We start from the raw sequence: 22809 nt of genomic DNA, 5'->3' as shown, positions 1-22809 counted from the left end.
TTATTTTAGCTGTTCTGTTATTTCCAATTTTTTTTCCATTACAAACAATGCTACAATGAATATCCTTGTACTTGTCTCCTTGTGTGCATCTATGAATGATTCTCTTTTAAATGAGAGAAATATCTTTGTCTTCTCCAGCCATTTCCATTCTTGCTCTGTTACTGCCTTTTTCTTCTTCTTCTCTGCGAATACAGTGTAATAGAGACCCTACACACCCACATCTTAAACACTGTAATAGAAAACATGGTTTATCCATATACGATTATAAATAGACTGGCATTCAGCATTGACCTTTACTTTGAGACAACATGGCTGTTCTAAAATATAAAATCTCCCTCCCTGGCTAGGACTTGAGAGTATTGTTTTTCTTCAAGACTTGACTGTTACCACAGTATCTTTTTAGCACCTGCCTATTAAAGCTAATTTTAGTGTCACCATTGTAACCGCCTACTAAGCCGGGACGGCTTTTGGCTTGTGTGTATGTGTTTTTGTGCTATGAACTTCTATGCATCGTATTTTGCATTGAGATTCACTTTTTTTGTTTCTGGATATTTGGGGGGCTCGTAATTTCTCAAAGCAGAATGTTTAAACCCATTTTATTTATTGAAGCAGATAATATATGCAAAGCAATCCAGAACTTGGAAAGTAACTTTCTACACTTACTGGGTGAACACCGTGGACACCTAGGAGAAGACTCATATTGTTTGAGCCTAATGTTGATTAATTAGAAATCTGTATTTTTTTCCTCCCTGTGAAGACATTCAGGAGTTGTGCCCTCCTTTCTTCTCTCACTGACTACCTGTAGCTGGCCAGCATAATAATTCAATATTTCTCAATCCTAAGACCTAGGAAAACTTTTATTTACTTTATTTTTTTAAGTTTATTTATTTTGAGAGAAAGAGCTCACAAGCGGGGGAAGAGCAAAGAGGGAGAGGGAGAGGGAGAGGGGGAGGGAGAGAGAGAATGAATTCCAAGCAGCCTCTGCACTGTCAGTGTGGAGCCTAGCGCGGGTCTCGAACTCATGAACCATGAGATCATGACCTGAGCCGAAGTCAGGAGCTGGATTCCCAACTGACTGAGCTACCCAGGCGCTCCCTAGGAAAGTTTTTAAACTTTCCTTAGTTTAGTTATATGAGATAACATATATAAGAGAGTTAACACACACACACACACAAAGATATTTAGAGCTATTTTCAAACTGTGTGTAACAGGTTAGTTGAAGCAGTTTTGGTTGGTTAAATCAGATTAATTAGTTTAAACCCCCCATTTCTTTTTATTTTGCTTTGCTTGATTAATTAATTAATTAATTAATTTAATTGAAGTAGAACTTATATGGAACACTAGTTGGATAGCTCAGTGGATTTCACATTTGGGCACCTGTATAACCACCATGCAGATCAATGCATAGAACGCTTCTAGCACTCCAGCAGACTATCCTGTCCTCCCCTCCCAGCTGATATGCCTGCTGTTTTTATGTCTGTCACTGTAGATTAGTTGTGACTGTTCCAGACCTTCTTATCCGTGGAATCATACAGTATGCGCTTTTTACGTGAGGCTTCTTTAACTTAACATTATATGACCCAGACATTTTAAAAATATAAATGGAATAGAACTGAATAGAGAATATTAAATACACTACCCTTAATAATGACAGATATTATTTAAAAACTTTTTTATTAGGTAATCTCTGTGTCCAACATGTGGCTGGAACTCACTACCCTGAGTCTCATGCTCTACCAGTTGAGCCAGCCAGGCAGCCCAATGTAGTATGTGTATATGTATTGGGTTGTGATATAAACATATTTCTTACTGTGGTCATGGTCAAAGCCTGAAAAAGAAAGCATTATAAGGGGCTTCGCTGTTGTTATTTCTGCCCCCGACCCCAGCTCTTAAGTGTTTTAAAAATATTTTTATCTAAGAAGATAGAAAAAGGGCAGCAAGTAATTTTTCAAAGGGAAAAAAAAGAAGAATGAAGATGTATTGCCATGCAGTCAGCGTGCTGCTGGCACATTTGTGATGCTTGTGTGGTGTTGCGGGGTGGGTGAGCCCAGGCCTGACTGTGCGGGACTCTCAGCCCTTCACAGTCCAGGGCTCCAAGCACCAATGTGGTCTTAGCTTAGTTTATAACCTTCTCCACTGTGTCCGGGTGGGGACCATTTGTACCTGTTAAGGAAGCAGGGAGTTGACTGACTGCTGGTCCTCTTGATCTTGAGAGGAATGGATTCCATAGTTGTGTAATCTGCTTGAAGTAGAGGTGGGGGGGTCAGGGTGAAGGAGAAAGAGACTGTGTGCATAGCCACTTGGGAGAGGAGAGTTTAATCAGGGATGAAGAGGCCAAGAAGTCAATACCAGGGATGGAGGTGTAAGGAAGGGTGCAGCGGGAGGTCAGGCCACAGGTAAATAAGTTGCAGAGAAAAGACGAGCGGTGGAGTCAGGCAGGAGGTACTGACTGTGTGATTTAATGGCAGGCTCCTCTCTGGTCAGCTCCTCTTTCTGCTGCATTCATCCTGTTGCCCCGGCTTTTGTCTTCCACTGTGACTGAGACATAACAAACAGGATATGAGTGACAGGAAGTTGTTTCGGTACAAAAATAACTGATGTCTCATTTTGGAACATAATGGAGGGGGGCCCTTGACATATGACAAGGGTGGTATGGGCCTAGGTTTTCAGAATATGTTGTACATTCTCGGCCCTTAGATTGCTTGTACATTTAGTACTGAACGTCTTTGTTGTTTTCTTATTGAAGACACACTGTATCTACCCTAAAATCTCTTCTTTTCCTCCTGTTGTCTAATATGGAACCAAATACATGTTTGTTGTAAATGTAACAGCACTTATAGTATTAGAGCACATGGTCTTATAAATATTTTTATTAACTACACAAACTGCAGTTAAAGTTAGTCAATTGGTTTCTTTTCTACAAAGTCAAGGGGTAAGGCAATCAGGTTGTAAACCCGAGTATGATTCATTTAATAATGTTTTTCACTGGTTATGTTTATCCTAGGTGTCATTGGTACATATATGTCACCTCCTTGTGTAAAGAAAGTATGAAGAAAACCCTCATGCTCCCACCCTATATTTTCCTTCACAGCTTTTCTATTTTTGTAGGTTTCTTTGGTACTCAGAGAACAGCAACTCACCTTAATTTGGTCTCCCCAAGTGGTTCTGAAAGAAAAGCATTGTTTCATGTTAATCCAAAATTGCTCACATTCAGTTACTTTATAACTTTTTAGCGAGTGAACTTAATCTTTCTAGGTAAACCTTGTGTTGAACACAAGATGAATTACTGTGTCTCAAACTTTATAGTCTCACTGAGGTTGAGTAAGGGTCAGTCGGCCAGGCTTAGCAGTATTTGTTGGAACCCAAACAGTTTCACAGATACCTTTTCTGACTTTTTTAAACCAAGTCTGTAATAGATGCTTCCTTCCCTGTATCCTAATCCAGAAAACTATGTCATTGTGTTATGATACAACGGAGGTGGCTGGGGTTTTGTTTATGAGGTCAGCAGGCATTCCAGCATTCCATCTCTTGAGCCTCCTTATGCTCTGTGCTTTATTATTGGTTTGTGACACAGAGGACGAGATAGTGGTCCCGGGGCATTAGATACCTTGCAAGTAGTGGAAACAAATCATGACAGCTCTTTAAATTAAGAAATATACGTTCTGGCCTCAAAGGAATTTGCTAAGTCTTCTTGTTCCAACCTATTCTGTTTAAGCCAACAGCCAGCACAATGTTTTTTCTGATAACTCATCCTCAAAGTAAGATGCTGTTGGCCACGGTCTCTGGCATTTAATTGTTTTGCTTGCTCAGAGATGAACTTAAGACACAGGGTATGCTCGAAGCCTGTGGCAGTCCTTCTGGAAACCCTTTGAATGTTTGGTCCATAATTGCATCTTAGGTGAGGAAGAAAGCATTGTCAGGGTGTGTCTTTAGTGGTTAAAGGTAGGGCTCACAGGAGTGAGGGGAACAGCCTTTGTTTTAGACGAATCATTCTCTTGACTTCTAAGCAAGTACCAGTTTTTACAGATGACGGCTCTGTCATTGTCCATTTTCTTCATGTTTTCCTTTCTGCTGAACCCAAAGTATTAGACGGGTTGTGAGCAGGACAGCAGCAGCAGGGTCCGGGGAAAAGCCAGTCCAGTTCTTCCTATCTCCACGGTATGGACCAACCACAGGTTATTTTAAGAGGAGGGCTGGTTTCTGTCACTTTGAGAAGTGCTGGGTGGCATAGGCTGTGGGATAATGTTTTTTTTACAGCTATGTTTTGTGGGTCCTTAGACTGTGAAAGTATTCATTACAGGAATTTATTTTATCGTCTTTACTGAAACTTAAGTAAAAATAAGTGTGTTTGCTATAATAAGTGAAAATATCCAAAGTTATATAGAGTTAATCTTTCCCCTTCATCCTCCATCCCGACACCCAGAGAGCACTAGTGTTACTTAACCTGTTGTAATTCCCCTGGCGTCAAACCGATTGCTCGTGGAAACATACACACATATATAGCGTTTGTAGTTTTTTAAAAAATATGTTCGTGATATATATACGTGACTCTGAAACTTGTTCCATGACTTAAAAGTATCTTGTAGATGTCCCTCTGGGGCCGTAGAGGGTCTAGTTTACTCATTTTTCATAGCTGCGTGGTATTACAGATATGGATATTATGCACTTTATTTAACATCTCCATATTCATGAACATTTTGGGTTATTTTCCTTTTTTTAGTCTCTACAACCTGTGCACAGTAAACAACGTGACTTCTTTACAAAATACTTGTGTTCTAGGGATGTTCCCCAAAGTGGGACCTCTGGGTCAGAGGTTATTGTGTTTTTAATGCTTTAAATATTGCCAGGTTGCTTCCCCAAAAAGTTGGAACAACTGACATTTCCATTTCTCTGTGTCCTCACCAGAGGAGTGAAAATGGTATTTCCCTGCTTTAATTTGTGTTTTGCTGCTTAGTGGTGAGATTTTCCTACTATCATATATTTGGGTTTCTTCCTCTCTGACTTGCATGCTCATATTCTTTGCCTCTTTTCTTTTCTTTTCTTTTCTTTCTTTCTTTTTTTTTTTTTTTTTACTTTTTTTTATGTCTTTATTTTATTTTGAGAGAGAGACAGAGAGTGCGAGTCGGGGGAGGGGCAGAGAGAGGGAGAGACACACAATCCGAAGCAGGCTCCAGGCTCTGAGCTATCAGCACAGAGCCCGACGTGGGAGCTCGAACTTACAGACTGTGAGATCATGACCTGAGCTGAAGGCCGATGCTTTTAACCAACTAAGCCATGCAGGTGCCCCCTTTTTTTCTTTTCTAATAGTTGAAGGCCAGACAGCCTCAATTAGAAGTCAGGCTTCTATTGAATGTGTTGAGGTCTTAGGCAAAGTATTAATTCCTTGTGCCTTAGTGTCTCCTCTTTTAAACAAGGAAAATACTAGGACCCACCTCCTATCGTGGTATAAGATTTAAATGTGCACTTAGGATAATAACATAGAAATGTTGGCTGTTATCCATAAAAATTTGCTTTTATCATTATGATACTTCCAGATATTTGTTATTCCCTGACTCTAGGGCAAAGCCCTGCCCTTCCCAAGCCACGTTTTCTTTCTGCCTAGGTTTTACTTGGTAATTCCTTCAAATACCATTTGTTAGGCATCCCCTCTGTTTAATGCATCGTAGGCCACGGAAGGAATGGGGGAAGGAGCTGAGTTTGCTTTTAATCAGCATCATCACAGCTGTCAATGTATGTAAGGTAGACTGTAAGCTTTTAGGTTATTTTTACATCTAAAGGTGTCGCTTCTTTCCCATTAAATGGTTTCTCTAGTGAAGAATATATCCCCTGGATATTAGTGGCAACATCAGGATGCTTTGAGTCTCTTTTGGCTCGTTGTTGATTTTTTTTTCTTTTAATGTGTCTGCATCCCTGGTTGTCCTCTGATTATACAGACCTCCTAGCAGTCGTCCGTGCCGTGTTCATTTCTCATCTTGTCTCATAGTCAGTGTGAGACAACAAGCGTCTTTCAAAAAGTCACCAGGGATTGTATCTACATTAAGAATCCGTTGCTCTGCGGTGGTGTCTGAGATCACAGGCCTTGCCTTTGTTGAAGGACTCCAGAGGAAATTCAGAAGTAGAATGCATTACTGTTGGTGGTGGCTTACAGCACCTGGTACTGATGTTTTTGTTGGGAAACATCATGGTTTGGGCACAAAGTAAAGCAAGTTCTCTTGGGTACAGTTAAGTATACTCCACACGCCACAGGTTCTGGCTCTTGTGATGTGAAAAAATAGGAACGGTGACAGGTAAGATGGAGTTAAAAAGTTGTCCCATCCCCCATAGGGCATCAGCTCAAATCACACGATTTGCAGGAGTGTTCCTTACCCCCAGAAGCCTTAAAGCTCCCATAGAGAACGGCGAGATAAACCTTGTTGTGCAGAGAGACTTTAGCCATCATCTTATTCAACATTTTTACTCAGAAATGAAAGTGGAGTCCAGAGAGGCTACGCGGCTTGCTCACATTTACATAACTAGTGAACGAGTGGACTAGAACTAGAATACAGTTTCTTAGTGTTCTGGTGGTCATTTCATTTTGCCAGAGAAAGATGGTTTTTAAGTAGAGTTATGATAGAGTTTGGGTCATTGCTAAGAACCAACCTGTTACAACAACCGCATGGCTGAGAATATTAGGAAGATGTTCAGTCTTATTAGTGGTGATCTAGAAATGTAATAGACCGTGTTTAGCCACCAGCAGAGATGGTAAGTCACCCCTTCCACTGTGGCTGTCGCTGCCCACATCACATGCTGAGATGTGAGTCGGTCTGTGGGGAAAGAACAGATGAGAGAGGACCCTCCATTCTGACTCTATAGACTTAACCATGGAGATTGAGAGTCATAAGAATGGATACAAATTTAGAGGAACCAAGCACGAAAAATAATGTGGTTGGCAATGACTTCCACCTTGTGAATGTCTTAGAAGCTTCTTTCTGTTCCCAAATTCCTCTTCTCCAGCCCCTTTGTCTGTCTCCCTCCATGGCTTCTCTTCTTGCCATCCCTTCAGTGTTGGGGCCCCAGGGTTTCTTTTTACAGACCCCTTCACATTTTCCCCCAGGGAATTTCAACTACTCTCAAGGCTCCTCTGTCCCCACCTCTAGACTGATGTTCTCCAAGTCTGTAATTTCAGCCTTCCTCCCTACCTCGTGCTCAAGTTCCATCTCTCTGTCCACAGGCATCTCCACACTCCACTTTATCACCCTCTCCACAAACCTATCTCAATTAATGGGTTCACTGGACAGCAGGCTACCCACATGGGGACTGTGGGCTCTGTGATGGACTCTGCTGTGGGATGGGAGGCAGGTGTGATAAAGAGCCCATGTGGGTCTTCCCCTTAACCCACCTCCTCAGCCCTACCCAAGGGGTTCTTCTAAAATGCAGAACTGGTTATTTTGTTCCCTTGCTTAAAGTAGTGCCAGGTGTTTTTGGCTTCTGAAGGAAATCCACAGTCCCTAACACACAAATCCCAGCTTCATTTCTCTCTACTTTTCCCGTCATGCCCAATGAATGACTTGATCATTGCTCAAGTGTGACTATACCTTTGTACCTGCAGTACCTCCTCCCAGAACTCCCTTCTCCCCTTTTCTGCCAAATGTTTTTGTAATGCAAGGTGGGTCTTCTTCTGGGAACTCTTTTCTGACTGCCACCTCCTGGTCCAGGTTAGTGATCACTGTGCCTTACACTTTCTTTGCCATTCTTACCACCTGTTTGTATTGTCTTCGCTAGTATTCCTTGGGTGTAGAGGCTTTGTTTCATTCACGTGTGTGTCCCTGGTGCCTGACACATACTGGGTGCTCAGTAAATATCTGTTGACTAGACCAGCAATGCTGCCTCCTGCCTGCCACAAACACCAATGGCAATCCTTCAAGATCTGCCATAGGTTCTCTGGCCCACCATTGCAGACCTATTCCTTTCTCTTCCTGGGCTTCTACCTCAATCTTAGATGGACTCAAAATTCTCCTTACCATCTGGGCTCATTTCCCACTCAGCGTCTGTCTGTGCTGTGTGTCCTTTTCATTCAGCCCCAAATATTCATGTTTTCTTACTTTTTGCTGTTCTACTCCTGCATTCATAGCCCGTCCCCTCTTCCATCACTTTATGAAACCTTTCTTGAAAGTAATGGTTAATTATTTTCTTTTGCGTTCTTTGACTGCTTTTGACCCTGAAATTGACTGTAGTTTCATAAGGGCAGGATTAGGTCTTCTTTTCCCCCGTGGCACTCTGGTGTGCTACCTCCTTTGATGGTCTCACCTTGTTCAACATGCAGTTGACTCTCCAGGATGACAGGAGAGTTGTCTGGCAGCCTGGATCTTCAGGATGGGACAAACATGTTTGGACACCTCTGTAAGAAGAGGTTTTTTTTTTTTTTTTTTTTTAACCGTAATTTTTATTCTTTGTTTATCTTGTTATCAGAGTACCAGAGAAGCTGAAATCAAACTGAAAAGTGAAAGCAGAGTTAAGCTTTTTTACTTGGACCCAGATGCCCAGGTATGAACTATTTTAATGTTTACATTTTTAAACTAAGTCGGGGAAAGAAAACAGACAGATGATACGTTTGTTTTATTTCTGTATTTGCTTGTTTGTTTACTTTGGACTGGTAAGCAACATAACAACAATACAGAACATTCAGGGGAAAAGGAAAAATAAAAAATAACCATAGTCTCATCTCCATTACCACTTCCATTGTGAGTGTTCCATATTCAATAGACTGTGGAAAACTGAGGGATTTACCCAAAGACACTCTCAATCCATAGAGAGCATATAATTTACCCCATAGAAAGACCATCAGACAATAATAAGCATCACTGAAGATGCCCAGTTGGCAGTGGTATTTCCTGACTCACCCAAGGTACATGTGATCCACATCTGTGCCCTCAAAATCCACACTTGGTGTGGTGGGGCGGGGGTGGGGGTGGGGGGCCCAGGGCAGCTGGGAGGGGATGAAGGTTCTGCTGTATTTTCTCCCATATTTTTCCCCTTTTCATTTGTGATCTTTTTTATAGAACTTCTTCACCCCATTTACTTTAATAATAAATGTCTTTTTTGCTTTACAGATTTCATAACCATGTATATGTTTTTGCTTTTTTGACAATTTTTTGTTGTGATAAAATATACATAACATAAATTTACCATTTTAACCATTTTTAAGTGTGCAGTTCAGTGGCATTAAGTATGTTCACGATGTTGCGCAACCATCACCACCACCCATTCCAGAACTTTTTCATCATCCCAAGCAGAAACTCTATCCACTAAACACTTACTTCCCATTCCTCCCTCCCCTCATTCCCTGGTGACCTCCATTGTCCCTGTCTTTATCAATTTGCCTGCTCTAGGAACCACATTTATGTGAAACAATATATATCCTTTTGTGTCTGGCTTATTGCACTCAGCATGATGTTTTCAAGGTCCATCCATGTTGTAGCATGTGTCAAAATTTCCTTCCTTTTTATGGCTGAATAATATTCCACTGTATGTATATACCAGATTTTGTTTGTTTATTTAGTTGTTGATGGACACTTGAGGTATTCCTAACCATAATTTTTAAGCTTGGCATAATAATCCATGGAGTAGATATACCATCATTTATTTGACCACTGTTATAAACTATATAAACTTATAAAATAGTAGCACTATTGTGAGTTAAGTGAGTTTAGCCTTTTCGTATTTTATGGAGTTTCCTCAGGATACATTTATTATATGTTTGTTTTAATGTGAACATAATATATTTATGTATTTACATTTTCTTTTAAAGAAGCTTGACTTCACATCAGCTGAACCAGAAGTGAAGCCATTTGAAGAGAAATTTGGAAAAAGAATTCTCGTCAAGTGCAATGATTTATCTTTCAATTTGCAATGCTGTGTTGCAGAAAATGAAGAAGGACCCACTACAAATGTAATTTTCCTCTTAAAAAAGTATTTTAAGAAATAGAGATTGCAGATGTACCAGTTGCAGTGCAGCCTGGACAGAAAATCCTAGTCTCTGATCAGAGAAGTGCAGTGTTTAGATCAGGATGCGGAGGGTTGTTTAGCCTCAGGGACAGGATATTTGTGACAAATGAAAGGGGTGGAGACTTCTTTCTCTTGAGCTATCATAAATAGGTTTTGTAATTTCTTCTTCGATAGCAGCATTCTCTTTTCCAGACAGTTTGAGCTGTAGTGACGGTCTAGATTGATTTTTTGTTTTTTGTTTTTTGTTCAGGTCGAGCCTTTCTTTGTCACTCTATCCCTGTTTGACATAAAATACAACCGAAAGATTTCTGCCGATTTCCACGTGGACCTGAACCATTTCTCCGTGAGGCAGATGCTGGCCACCACGTCCCCAGCTCTGGTGAACGGTGGCAGGAAGAGCTCACCTGCCCTTCAGGACATCCTTCACGAAGCTGCCATGCAGTATCCAAAGCAGGTGGGAGACAGAGCCCAGCAGTCGTCCCTACTGAGACTTATCTTGCACCTGCTGTGTGAATGCATAATGAGACTCCGCAGCACGCAGCTAGGGGAAATGAGACTGTTGGTTATATCGACAGCATATATAAGCAGGCAGGAAAGGCAAGCTGAGAGAAGAAGAAGCAGTATTTGATTTCTCATTTTTTTTTTCTAAACTTTCTGCTAGTTGCCCACCCCCCTGACCAAATCGCCTTTTTGATCAGATGATAAACTAGCGATAAAGCACTGAGTGCCTCTGAATAGCGTGTTTTAGCACTCTTTGTTGCTTCAGAACGTTTCATGTTCAGGGGATTTGTTTAACGTGGGTGTGAATTTTACTCACTACAGAAAATCTTTTGTTCCCTAGGGAATATTTTCGGTCACGTGTCCTCATCCTGATATATTTCTGGTGGCTAGAATTGAAAAAGTGCTTCAGGGGAGCATCACACACGGTGCCGAGCCATACATGAAAAGTTCAGACTCTTCTAAGGTATGAGTGACTTTTATGCTTTATGATGATAAACATCAATTCAATAAAAGGGCCCTCTGTGAAAATAGAAACGCTTAAAGAAATCAGAGTTAAGCCTTATGTATTCAGCGAGATGTATTTATACTTTTTATATTTTAAAATATGTGCACTCTTCACATAGATTTACTCCTAACCTCATGTGTCCAATTTTCATTGAAAAGTAGTCCTGTATGTAAATAAAATCCTTCATTTGTCTAGACAATCCTAACATCCTAAAATAATTGGCAAAACTGGAATTATGAGCTTAACAGTAAACTTTCTATCATTAAAAAGAACATATATTCTATTCAAATAGAGTGCATTCCACTTGTTGACGTGTCTCTCAGGTTCTGGAATTATCTTTGGGTCCATTTACACTTAAGTGTGAGGCTGGAGACTAGGGGATGGTCTGACCAGTGAGGTCAGTGCTTCAGGTGCCCTGTTTGGTCACACGGGGCAGGTCATGGTGGCAGAGGTGACCTTGGGTAGAAGAGGGAAGGGAAACATACAAGCTGTCTGGTGTGTTTCCCTTACTTTGGCATAGTGCTCACTACTTGGGGAGTGCCTTGGTGGACACACACAGATGTGAATGTTAGAGGTTATCTAGTCAAGAGCTCTTCTCAGGCATCAGAAAACTGAGGTTTACTAAGGTTTAGTTACCTGCTCAGTGCCCTACAGCTAGAGTGACCAGAGGCACCTGACTGTCACTTTCCAGCACGTTGAGCTACCTGGTAGAGTGAGCTAATAGAGTTCTGTCTCTGCTGGCTTTACAGTATTTGTAAGTGCTCGTCTGGGAGATGGCCCTGATACACTGACAAGGACTGGTCAGCAGCAGGAAGGGACACCTCCAAAGGCTCTAAGGGACATTTCCTGAGCTGAATCAGAGCTTCCCCTCATGCTGTCTGTGGCCGGCCATACACCACAGGTGTGTCCACGAGCTGCAGGGTGGTTGTTAAAGAATAGGTTGTAGGAGTCAGAGACCTGGGTGCTGAGTGCCTAGGTACTTTGGAGAAGTCATGTCACCTCTCTGGGCTCTGGTGTCCCATCTATTGTTGAAGGATGATATTGCTACCTGCCCCACCTCCTCTCAGGAACAGCGCTGAGATCAGATAATATACAAGACATTGCTGGGTGCCTGTGTGGCTCAGTCGGTTGAGCGTCTGACTTGAGCTCAGGTGATGATCTCATGGTTCACAGGTTTGAGCCCCAAGTCAGGCTCTATATTAACAGCCCAGAGACTGGAGCCTGATTTGGATTTTGGGTCTCCCTCTCTCTCTGCCCCTCCCCCATTCATGTTCTGTCTCTCTGTCTCAAAAATAAAAATAAAACATAAAAAAATTTTTTAAATATACAAGACATTGCCGGGGATGCTGCAAATCACTGACACATATAGGACAATGTTATCATCTATCCCAGCCCCAGCCAGGGGAGAACCCATAGCCCCAGGCACACTGCCTCCAACAGTATGCCTTTCTGGCTGATAACAGCTGGGTCAAGTTTGGTCTCTGGAGAAGAAGCGATTTTGTTTTTTAAATCAAGTTTGTAAAACCTTAGATAAGAAGCTCTTTCAGCTCTTCAGTGTTTTGATTAATAATCAATGAAGACCCAGGATGAGATCGGCTCCCCTGACTGTATGTGATACGTTTCCAGGGCCTAAATGCACCGTCTTTGCTCTTCTGCCTGCCACATGCACGGTTTGAAATTTGGCAGCTCGTGATGGTGCAAAATCACGTTTCACTTTGGGCTAGACTTGATGCTCTCCTCCACGCTTCCCAGTGGCCGCCGAGCATCTGTGGAAGTCGGCTCTTCCCTCCTTACGTGTGGGATGCACAGCTCAGCCACGTGTACGTTACTCCATACGTTCACACTTCCAAAGTAATAAATTAAGGCAGAGATTAACCTTTTTATATCAGAATAGGTTTTATATCTCTCTGCTCTCAAGCATGTTGTATCAGAATAGAACTTTTGGCAGAGATATTACCGAAGGATGATTTTCTCATGTATGTCAGAATTGTTTCTTTCCTGTTTTCCAAGATGGTCTAGAACATCATTTAGAGTAAATTTTGTCTTGGAGGAAGAAACTCTTACAAGAAGTCTCTGTAGGTGTAGATCATGAATAGATTAAAAAAGAGGAAGAAAGAAAGAAAAGGGGCGGGGGAGACCAAAGACAAAATTGAGTTTTTCAGTCTTACATACCTTATGTTCCCTGTGCACCCTCAGTAAGTCTGTGGGCTCGGACCCTGTTCGCCGCAGGAAACCGTGAAACTTATTTGAAATCTGGGTTTTAGTTTTAAGTTTTATGCAAATATTGTGTTTTACTCCACAGTATAGTCATTATTGTTAGAAATCTAAAAATGATAGTTTCTATCTGAAAATAGAAGGTAGGCCATTTTACCCTGTGACTGTGTGCCCCCAGTGCCCACAGGATCATGCCCTTCCGGAAGAAGAAATGAAGGAACTGGAGGAGCTCCTGACACGTTTCGGTCAAGACATGTTTCTAATTCATTCGTGAGGGTAGCAATTCTCACAGCATGACTGTGGTAGAATCATAATGTCTGGTAACTGGAAGGGATAGTGAAAAGTACTGTGGCTCACGCCCTTCATTTCTCAGGTGGGGAAAATGGAGCCCAGAGGGGGTTAATGGCCTAGACTCACACCCCTGGTTTCAGTTTGACCGAGAGACAAACAACTCTATCATCTCAGTTTTCGCAAACCTGATGCGCACAGGTCACCGAAGGTCTGGTCAGAAGGCAGGTTCTGACCCAGGGGGTCTGGGGTGGGGCCCGAGACTCTGCATTCCTGATAAGCTCCCAGGTGCTGCCGATGCTGCCGCTCTGACGCACATTGGTTCACAGGCGCTGGATCACAGTTCCCAAAACTGGTTGACTTTGGTGTGCTTCAGTAATGTAAAAGGCCCTCGAACATACCACTCTAACTGAATCAAACTTTTTATCGGGAGCCGTGCAGGATCCCGGTACAAGCACATTCGGGGCACTTGTCCTCCGCTGTAGCAGTAGGGGTACAGTTGATTGATAGACATGTCATGCACACATCTTAGGCCAAAGCGGATCTGCTTCACTGTGCACTATGGGCTTCATAAGTCAAGCCACAACAAATGAAAATTCATCATCAAGAAGTGAAAATAGCAGTAATTTATACCTAGAAAGTAAGAATATAACTAACAGTTGAAAACCCTGGCCTAACTTAAGTCAGCACCTATATAATGTCTTACAGAACGAGTATCTATCCCCTAAATTGTGGGAATCTGCATGAGTTGGAACACATTAGGAGCTATGCTGGCTTAGCATTTTCGTTAGTATTCTCATTTAAACTTTAAGTATTGCCATATATTTTGGCACGAATACCAAGAATTAACAATTGTTAATAACCCAGTGGACTTATAAGTAGCCCTTAGTCATAAAGAACTATGAAAGCCTATGAAATGTCATGCTTGCGGTCTATGAAAGCAACGTTTTAGAAAAGAAAAGACTTAACATTTTGGAAACGGTCCTCATTCTATATTCTTTGAAAGTCACTGCCATAAAGATTGCATTAAACAGAATACTCTGCACCTAGTGTAAGTCCGGCCAGATTTCCTTACAGTGACCCGTGCTTTTCCATGCATCTGATACTAGGGTAGGAGCTTGTTTAATGAACGTGTGATGACGGCTCTTTAGATCATAATTCTGTCAGTGGGGTACAGCACCTCATATCTTGATTCTCGTATCTTCAAGGTTGCTCAGAAGGTGCTGAAGAATGCCAAGCAGGCTTGCCAAAGACTAGGACAGTACAGAATGCCATTTGCATGGGCAGCAAGGTAACGACAATATCTTTTATGCCTTTGATGTAGCTAGAGATACACGGTTATAGATAGATAGACAGACTGACTCATCTCTTTTGTCTTTATTGCCCAGAGGCAAAGAGGATTTAAATGTGTAAAGTTAAAACATAAGTAAGCCCCCTATGTGAATAATCTTTCGTTAGAATCACAGACGGGGAAGATGCTGGCTGGGAGAGCCGTGCGGGGGCCGGTAGGACGGACGGGAGCTCTTGTTGCAGAGCTGCTGTTCTGGCCACGTGTCCCAAGCCCAGCTTGGACAGCGGCCCGGGGGGGGGGGGGGCCTGCACATCACCCTTGTTTGTGAGCTCTGCTTCCTAAGCATCTGACTGTGGATGTTGTTGCCTAAGCACGAGCCATTTGCTGGAAATGTTTTCTGTGTAAATTGAGTTAGTTGTGTTCATCGGCGTAAATGTCTTCCATGTTTTCAGATAATGAAATTTCTGTTAGTACAGCCAATGGAATAATAATTAGGCTTCACATAGAAACCAAAGTTAAGCTGTGGATTTATTTTCATCTTTTGGAAGCTCAGTTTAGAACTGTTGTTTGGTTATTTCAGGACGTTGTTTAAGGATGCATCTGGAAACCTTGACAAAAATGCCAGATTCTCTGCTCTGTACAGGCAAGACAGCAATAAGCTCTCCAATGACGACATGCTCAAGTTACTTGCGGACTTTAGGAAGTGAGTCTCAAAGTGTTACTTATTTGCACACCTGAAAAACAGAAGGTGTTTTCTGTGGGGGGAGGGGCGGGAGGGCATCGGGCTCCACTCAAACATCATAGGGGCTGTTGGGTGAGCATGGAACTTTACCTTGAGTCCTTGGGAGGGAAGAGAAGGTCTAACATTGAAGAGTGTCCTGGTTAATTTGAATGACATTTTCAGTGGTGCTGTGAGGGCAGGGTGAGGATAGAGATGGGCCTAGGGAGGAAGGAGACAGTTGAGGAACCTTTGGCAAGAGATGGGAAAGGACACAGCAAAGGCAGTGCAAGTGGAAATGGGAGGAAGGGACTAATTCAGGTCACATCGTGGAAGCACCTGTACTCTGCCTGGGGTTCCTGATTGGGAGAAGGATGGGAGGAGAGAGAAGTGGGTGGTAGTCTCGGATAAGCAACCTCCCAGTTTCTGACCTGCACAGTGGAGTGACTCATGTACCGTTAACTGGATGATGGAAGGGAAGAACAATAACTTACATCGTACTTACTGTTTACCACCATTGTTCCAAATGCTTTACCTGTGTTAACAATTGTATTTGTTTCCTAGGGCTGCCATAACAAAGTACCATAAACTAGGGGGCTTAAAACAATGGAAATTTATTCTCTCACAATTTTGGAGGCTAGATGTCCAAAACCAAGATATTGGTGGGGTCATCCTTGCTCCAGAATCTCAAGGGGAGGGTCCTTCCTTATTTCCTCCAGCTTCCCGTGGCTCCAGGCATTCCTTGGGCTTATGGCGGCATCGCTCCAGTCTGTTTCTGGCTTCACGGCCACCTTCCTGTGTGTTTCTGTTCAAATATCCTTCTTATAAAAGAACTTGTCAGGTTGGATTAGGGCCAACCCCAGTGACCTCGTCTTCCCTTGATTGCATCTGCAAAGACCCTATTTCCAAATAAAGACACATCCATAGGTACCAGGGATTAGGACTTTAACATATGTGTTTGGGAACACCATCCAGCCCACAGCAACGTGGTAAAGAGAGGGAACGCACTGGCGGGGTCGTTCTGACTGAGAACCTGCTCCTATCACCGTGCTGTTGCGGTGTTCCATCATGATGGTCCACTTCCGAACTCACACAACTGATTGCCTTTGCTAGGGACATGGGCTTTAGAGCTTTTCTGGGAAAATTCTGGGAATGAGAAAGAACTGAGGCTATTAGAAGGTAATGAAATGAAAATCATGGGGACGCCTGGGCGACTCCGTCAGTTGGGTGTCCAACTCTTGATTTCGGCACAGGTCATGATCTCACAGTTTGTGAAATCAAGCCCCTCTTCGGGTTCTGCACTAATAGCACAAGCCTGCTTAGGATTCTCTCTTTCTTCTCTCTGCCCCTTCTCCTCTCTTTCTCTCAAAATAAATGTAAAAAAAAAAAAAAAATTAAAAAAGAAAGAAAAAAAAAAGAATGGTGAAGAACCAGCCACTATTCTATACCATAGGAAACCTTAGTCTTGTTTTTTTATTTGGGAAAAAAAACACATATCAAAGTAACAATGTCACTTGGCTTAGAACTCAGGACTGGCGGTTTAGCTTTTGGTTCATTTTTACTTTTACTTCTCTCTCTTCTGATTTTTCAGCATTCTTATTAGAGCCATAATTAACATCTCTAAAAAACCTTTACTTACTGATAGTAGTATATTGTCATCTGTAACGTGTTTACATACAGTAACTATTGTCATGTTTCACCCTTGCTTATAGAATAAAAACTCATTTTACTCTGTTTTGTTTTTTGAAAACTCCAGTCACCTTTAGTTAAATAGATTACAATCTTCCGCACTAGCCCACCGTGCAGTTCTTAGTAATCATGATGTGGGTCCAAACGTAATCACTTAGGACGGGGTACACACTATATTGTTAAGGAGGAGAAAGTATATCTGTATGACCTCATTTTTTTAAAAATATATGAAATTTATTGTCAAATTGGTTTCCATACAACACCCAGTGCTCATCCCAACAGGTGCCCTCCTCAATACCCATCACCCACCCTCCCACCCCCATCAGCTCTCAGTTTGTTCTCAGTTTTTAACAGTCTCTTATGCTTTGGCTCTCTCCCACTCTAACCTCTTTTTTTTGTTTTCCTTCCCCTCCCCCATGGGTTCCTGTTTAGTTTCTCAGGATCCACCTAAGAGTGAACACATGTGGTATTTGTCTTTCTCTGTATGGCTTATTTCACTTAGCATAACACTCTCCAGTTCCATCCAAGTTGCTACAAAGGACCGTATTTCATTCTTTCTCATTGCCACGTAGTATTCCATTGTGTATATAAACTACAATTTCTTTATCCATTCATCAGTTGATGGACATTTAGTCTCTTTCCATAATTTGCTATTGTTGAGAGCGCTGCTATAAACATTGGGGTAGAAGTGCCCCTATGCATCAGCACTCCTGTATCCCTTGGGTAAATTCCTAGCAGTGCTACTGCTGGGTCATAGGGTAGGTCTATTTTTAATTTTTTGAGGAACCTCCACATTGTTTTCCAGAGCGGCTGCACCAGTTTGCATTCCCACCAACAGTGCAAGAGGGTTCCTGTTTCTCCACATCCTCTCCAGCATCTATAGTCACCTGATTTGTTCATTTTATCCACTCTGACTGGCATGAGGTGATAATCTCAGTGTGGTTTTGATTTGTGTTTCCCTGATGAGGATGTGACATTGAGCATCTTTTCATGTGCCTGTTGGCCATCTGGATGTCTTCTTTAGAGAAGTGTCTATTCATGTTTTCTGCCCATTTCTTCACTGGATTATTTGTTTTTCGGGTATGGAGTTTGGTGAGCTCTTTATAGATTTTGGATACTAGCCCTTTGTCCGATATGTCATTTGCAAATATCTTTTCCCATTCCGTTGGTTGCCTTTTAGTTTTGTTGGTTGTTTCTTTTGCTGTGCAGAAGCTTTTTATCTTCGTAAGGTCCCAGTAGTTCATTTTTGCTTTCAGTTCCCTTGCCTTTGGGGATGTGTCAAGTAAGAAATTGCTATGGCTGAGGTGTATGACCTCATTTTTGAGAAGAAAACATTTTATATGCTTTTTGTGTGTAAATGAAGAAATGGATAGGCAAACAGCTAGCCATGTAGAAAGATAGTCATCAAATAGCCATGTCGGGTGTATACCAAAATGGTGGGCATGGTTGTCTCTGAGGGCTAGGTGTATGGATGACTTTTAACTTATACTTGATAGCTTTCCATGATTTTATGTGGACTTTTTTTTTTTTTAACCAACATTTACTTTCATATTCTGACAAACAAACAATGAGGTTTTCTACATGTGGCGGTGGTTGGAAGCCCTGTCTTGGAAGTTGTGTGCCAGGCAGGCTAGCTGGAGACTGCTCTGGCTGGGGTGGGTCTTTGGTGGCAGCCCCAGTTTACTGTTCTGTTCCTCAGCGGAGGTGAAGGGTAGGCTCTACAGGGTCTTTAATGAAAAAGTGATCTGAGTGGAGAGCCGATGGCCAGGAGAAGCACAAGCCTTCGCTGCTTCAGAGCACAGCGGTAGCCTCCCCAGCATACTGGGCTTTCATGAGTGTGCTCAGTAGGAAGGATCTTGTGGGAGGAGTGTGTTCTAGAGGGCCAGCCAGAGAAACCCATCAATAGGGATGTGATGCTGTCAGCCTCAGAAGATGCAAAGGGAAGCCTTTGTTCTTCCTTCTCAGCAAAATCCAAAGAAATGCCCGTGTCTGCTCCCTGTGCTTTTCACAGTGGAGCTAGGGAAGTGGAGGTTTCCTTTTTTTTTTTTTTCTTTTTAACCTTGGCATTGTTCTTTTCCTTTTCCCTTTAATTAATTAATTAATTAATTTGTTTGTTTGTTTGTTCGTTTTCTTACAGAGAATAATCTCATGTCACTGACCTGGGCACCAGCCAGGTGTAAAACTATTGTTACTGCTCCCATGATTGTCTCAAAATGTCATTTAATAATGGATGGGAAAAATTTTCTCGAGCTGCCCCCAGTCTTTAGAAAACAGCCAGCACATCTATCTCATAGGCCACTCCTCCCTCTCCTTTGCAATAAGTACCAGGGGTGTTTTCCAAGACTTAATAGAAAATAGTTCTGTCAGATAGATGGTATTGCTGACACGTATGCTTCCAGAAACATTTATCTAAGAAGAAACACTTGGTATTTTATCCTTGTTTGATTTGCTCACGGTGGTGTCTTTTCTAACTTCTGCAGGCAATCTGAAAGCATGAAGGCAAAGTATAAAAACAGATCATTTTCTTTCCTTTTCTTTTCAAATTTTTTTTTTAATTCTAGTTAGTTAGGATACAGTGCAATATTGGTTTCAGGAATAGAATTCAGTAATTCCTCACTTACATACAACACCCAGTGCTCATCATAGCAAGTGCCCTCCTTAGTACCCATCACCAGTCCAGCCCATCCCCCACCTACCTCCGCTCCAGCAACCCTCAGTTTGTTCTTTATACTTAAGAGTCTCTTACAGTTTGTTTGCCTCTTTTTTCTCTTTTCTCCCTTCCCATATGTTTGTCTGTTTCTTAAGTTCCACAAATCATATGGTATTTGTCTTTCTCTGACTTATTTCACTTAGCATAATACTCTCTATGTCACTGCAAATGGCAGGATTTCATTCTTTTAGATGGGTGAATAATATTCCACTGGGTATATATGCCACATCTTCTTTATCCGTGCATCAGTTGATGGATACTGGGTTCTTTCCATTGTTTGGCTATTGTTGATAATGCTGCTGTAACCATTGGGGTGCGCGTACCCCTTCGAATCTGTATTTCTGTACCTTTGGGTAAATACCTAGTAGTGTGGTTGCTGGATCGTATTTTTAACTTTTTGAGGAACTTCCATACTGTTTTCCAGAGTGACTGCACCAGTTTGCATTCCCATCAGCGGTACAAGAGGGTTCCCTTTCTCCCTAGGCTTGCCAACACCTGTTGTTCCTTGTGTTGTTAATTTTAGCCATTCTGACATGTGTGAGGTGGTACCTCATCATGGTTTTGATTTGTATTTCCCTGATGATGAGTGATATTGCGCATCTTTTCAAGAATATTTTCTTTCTTTCCTTCTTTTAAAAATTGTTAATGTTTATTTTTGAGGGAGAGAGCGTGAGCTGGGGAGGGGCATAGAGAGGGGGACAGAGGATCCAAAGCAGGCTCTGAGCTGTCAGCACAGAGCCCACTGTGGGGCTTCAACCCACGAACTGCAAGATCATGACCTGAGCTGAAGTCAGACGCTCAACTGACTGAGCCACCCAAGTGCCCCAAGAATATCTTCTTTTAAATGTACTTTATTCTTTTTTTTTTTTTTTTTTTGGTCTGGTGCAAAAGGTGTTTTTATTAAAGCACAGAGACAGGACCGTGGGCAGGAAGGGCTATCTAAATGTAAACGTTTTTAAGGCTACCACATTGGGTAGGTTTTGTTTTTTTTTTTGTTTTTGTTTTGTTTCGTTTTGTTTTTGTAATGCTTATTTATTTATTTATTTATTTATTTATTTTTGAGGGAGAGAGAGAAAGAAGCATGAACGGGCAGGGGCAGAGAGTGGGGGGGGGCATAGCAGAGGATCTGAAGCAGGCTCAGCACTGACGCGGAGCTCGAACTCACAAGCCGTGAGATCATGACCTGAGCCAAAGTCAGATGCTTAACTGACTGAGCCTCTTCGGTGCCTCCACATTGGGTAGTTTAGGCAATAATATTATTAAGGTTTGTGCATGAGACTTACACATATATGTTTATTTGTACCTTTATGTTCTTTGTGCCCAAGTTTGACATTCTTCTCTCCATTTCCCTCCGGTTACATTGCACTGAAGCCAGGTGGGGCTATTGCCTTTCTCTGAAGCCATTGTGTACTTGCACTCCACCATGCTTTGCCCTCTGCCTAAATCATATCCCCATCTGCTTTTGTCTCTCCGAGGGACCTCTGTCCTCTTTCAAGTCCAGTCTGTAACTTATGTCCATGTTGGGAAGCTGGGCCAGGTTGTGTGGCTTCTCTGCTTGAGTCCCCTCTTCTTTTTAAGGGGGAGCCCTAACAGCCCTGCGTCCTATAGCTATGGTGGGGAGTAAATGAAAATGCATGTCAGGGTGATGTCTGTCACTGAGAAGACTCGTCTCTTAGCCTTCCTTCTCCACACTCTAGACACTCGCCTCCCCGTGGAGGTTTGCACACACTGTATGCATGTGTTTGTCATCATCTGTCTGCTTGAGCACAGGAGTCATGTCACATTAGTATTCTGCCTGTGGTGCCTAGTCTAGTGTGTGTCATATCACCATAAGCACTTGATAAATGCTTATTGAAATTTCTCCTAGACATAAATTCAGTGATTTTGTGTAAGCAAAAACATCTCAAATTTCTTTCAATCACAGACACATTTCTTTAAGTGACTCCAAAGCTTTTAGGGGCTATTTCCTTTTACAAAATGCATTTAGAAGATTAGACTCACCACCAACAGACCCACACATGCCAATATTGCCCGTTAATCCCTTTAATGGGTCAGTACAGAAAATAGAGAAGGGAGGACCGGACTGCAGAGACACAGAGGTGAGGACACCAAGTCTGTTGGCCTGGGATGATTGCTGGTTTGTGATACTCCCCTTGCTTCCGGGAGTTGTCAAGTCAGCAGGATTGTATGGGCAGTGGGAAGAAAAACCTTTCCTTTGCCTAAGAGTAAGAGTTTGAGCCTCATTCCTACACTGATAGGTAGACAAAAGCAGTTCCCAAATTCCAGATGCCCTATGTGTGTCTACTTTATACATTCATTTAATGCAGTTTTAGGATGGGCTTTCATGCTCAAGGTATTGTAAGTTGTGCATGGAATATATACATTTTTCAGCATTAAAAAAAAAAAAACTAACCCCAGTTAAAAGAGAATTCACTTTGTGTGATACACACACACACACACACACACACACACACACACACACACCATCACTTTGGAAATGCATATAAAAAAGGGCAGTAGAATTTTCATTGTTTGTAAGGTTTTGATGTGTATTGAGCCAGGTTCCATAAAAGCCCTGAAGTTTTGAAGTAAGTTTAAGACTATATTTAAAAAACCAAGTTGGTAGAAACAGCTTCCACAAAGCCCATGTGCCATGTGCTGTGGAACTAAGCTCAGATCTGTGCTTTCTTGGAAATACATGGACATAATGCCTCTATAGAAATAGCAGCCAGAACTGAAAGCTTTCATCAGGGAAAAGAAACAAGTATAGTTAGACACAGAAGAATATAACACATTGTGCAAAGAGTTCCAGTGAGGATTGTTTAATTAAAACTTGTTGCTTAGAAATCCAGTTATCATAAGTTTATATGAGGATGATGGCAGAGTAATAGAAAAAGTGGTGAAGGGAC

The 22809-nt window shown here is 42.0% G+C and overlaps 1 protein-coding gene and 1 long non-coding RNA gene across 12 annotated transcripts in view; one reads left to right on the top strand and one right to left on the bottom strand.

The window, feature by feature from the left end:
• The window catches only part of DOCK9 (dedicator of cytokinesis 9), a 290594-nt gene that overhangs the window by 170623 nt on the left and 97162 nt on the right, over positions 1 to 22809 (top strand). For all 10 annotated transcript variants that reach the window (XM_049647477.1, XM_049647483.1, XM_049647479.1 and 7 more), the window contains exons 10-15: positions 8449 to 8523; positions 9788 to 9928; positions 10235 to 10438; positions 10826 to 10948; positions 14701 to 14783; positions 15364 to 15486. In XM_049647477.1, coding sequence (XP_049503434.1) covers positions 8449 to 8523; positions 9788 to 9928; positions 10235 to 10438; positions 10826 to 10948; positions 14701 to 14783; positions 15364 to 15486 — 749 coding nt within the window. The remainder of the gene's footprint in view (positions 1 to 8448; positions 8524 to 9787; positions 9929 to 10234; positions 10439 to 10825; positions 10949 to 14700; positions 14784 to 15363; positions 15487 to 22809) is intronic.
• On the bottom strand, positions 1698 to 3471 carry LOC125934165 (uncharacterized). 2 transcript variants are annotated; one of them, XR_007461250.1, is made up of 4 exons: positions 3383 to 3471; positions 3141 to 3165; positions 2164 to 2538; positions 1698 to 1828 (listed from the first exon to the last, which is right to left on the bottom strand). It is a non-coding gene; the product is annotated as an uncharacterized LOC125934165 (long non-coding RNA). The 2 variants fall into 2 exon arrangements; XR_007461249.1 differs by lacking the exon at positions 3383 to 3471 and having other exon boundaries at positions 3141 to 3380.

Source organism: Panthera uncia (assembly GCF_023721935.1).
Source record: "Panthera uncia isolate 11264 chromosome A1 unlocalized genomic scaffold, Puncia_PCG_1.0 HiC_scaffold_16, whole genome shotgun sequence".
Lineage (NCBI taxonomy): Eukaryota > Metazoa > Chordata > Mammalia > Carnivora > Felidae > Panthera > Panthera uncia.
The sequence above is the reverse complement of the archived record's forward strand: the minus strand, read 5'-3'. Positions and strand labels throughout refer to the sequence as shown.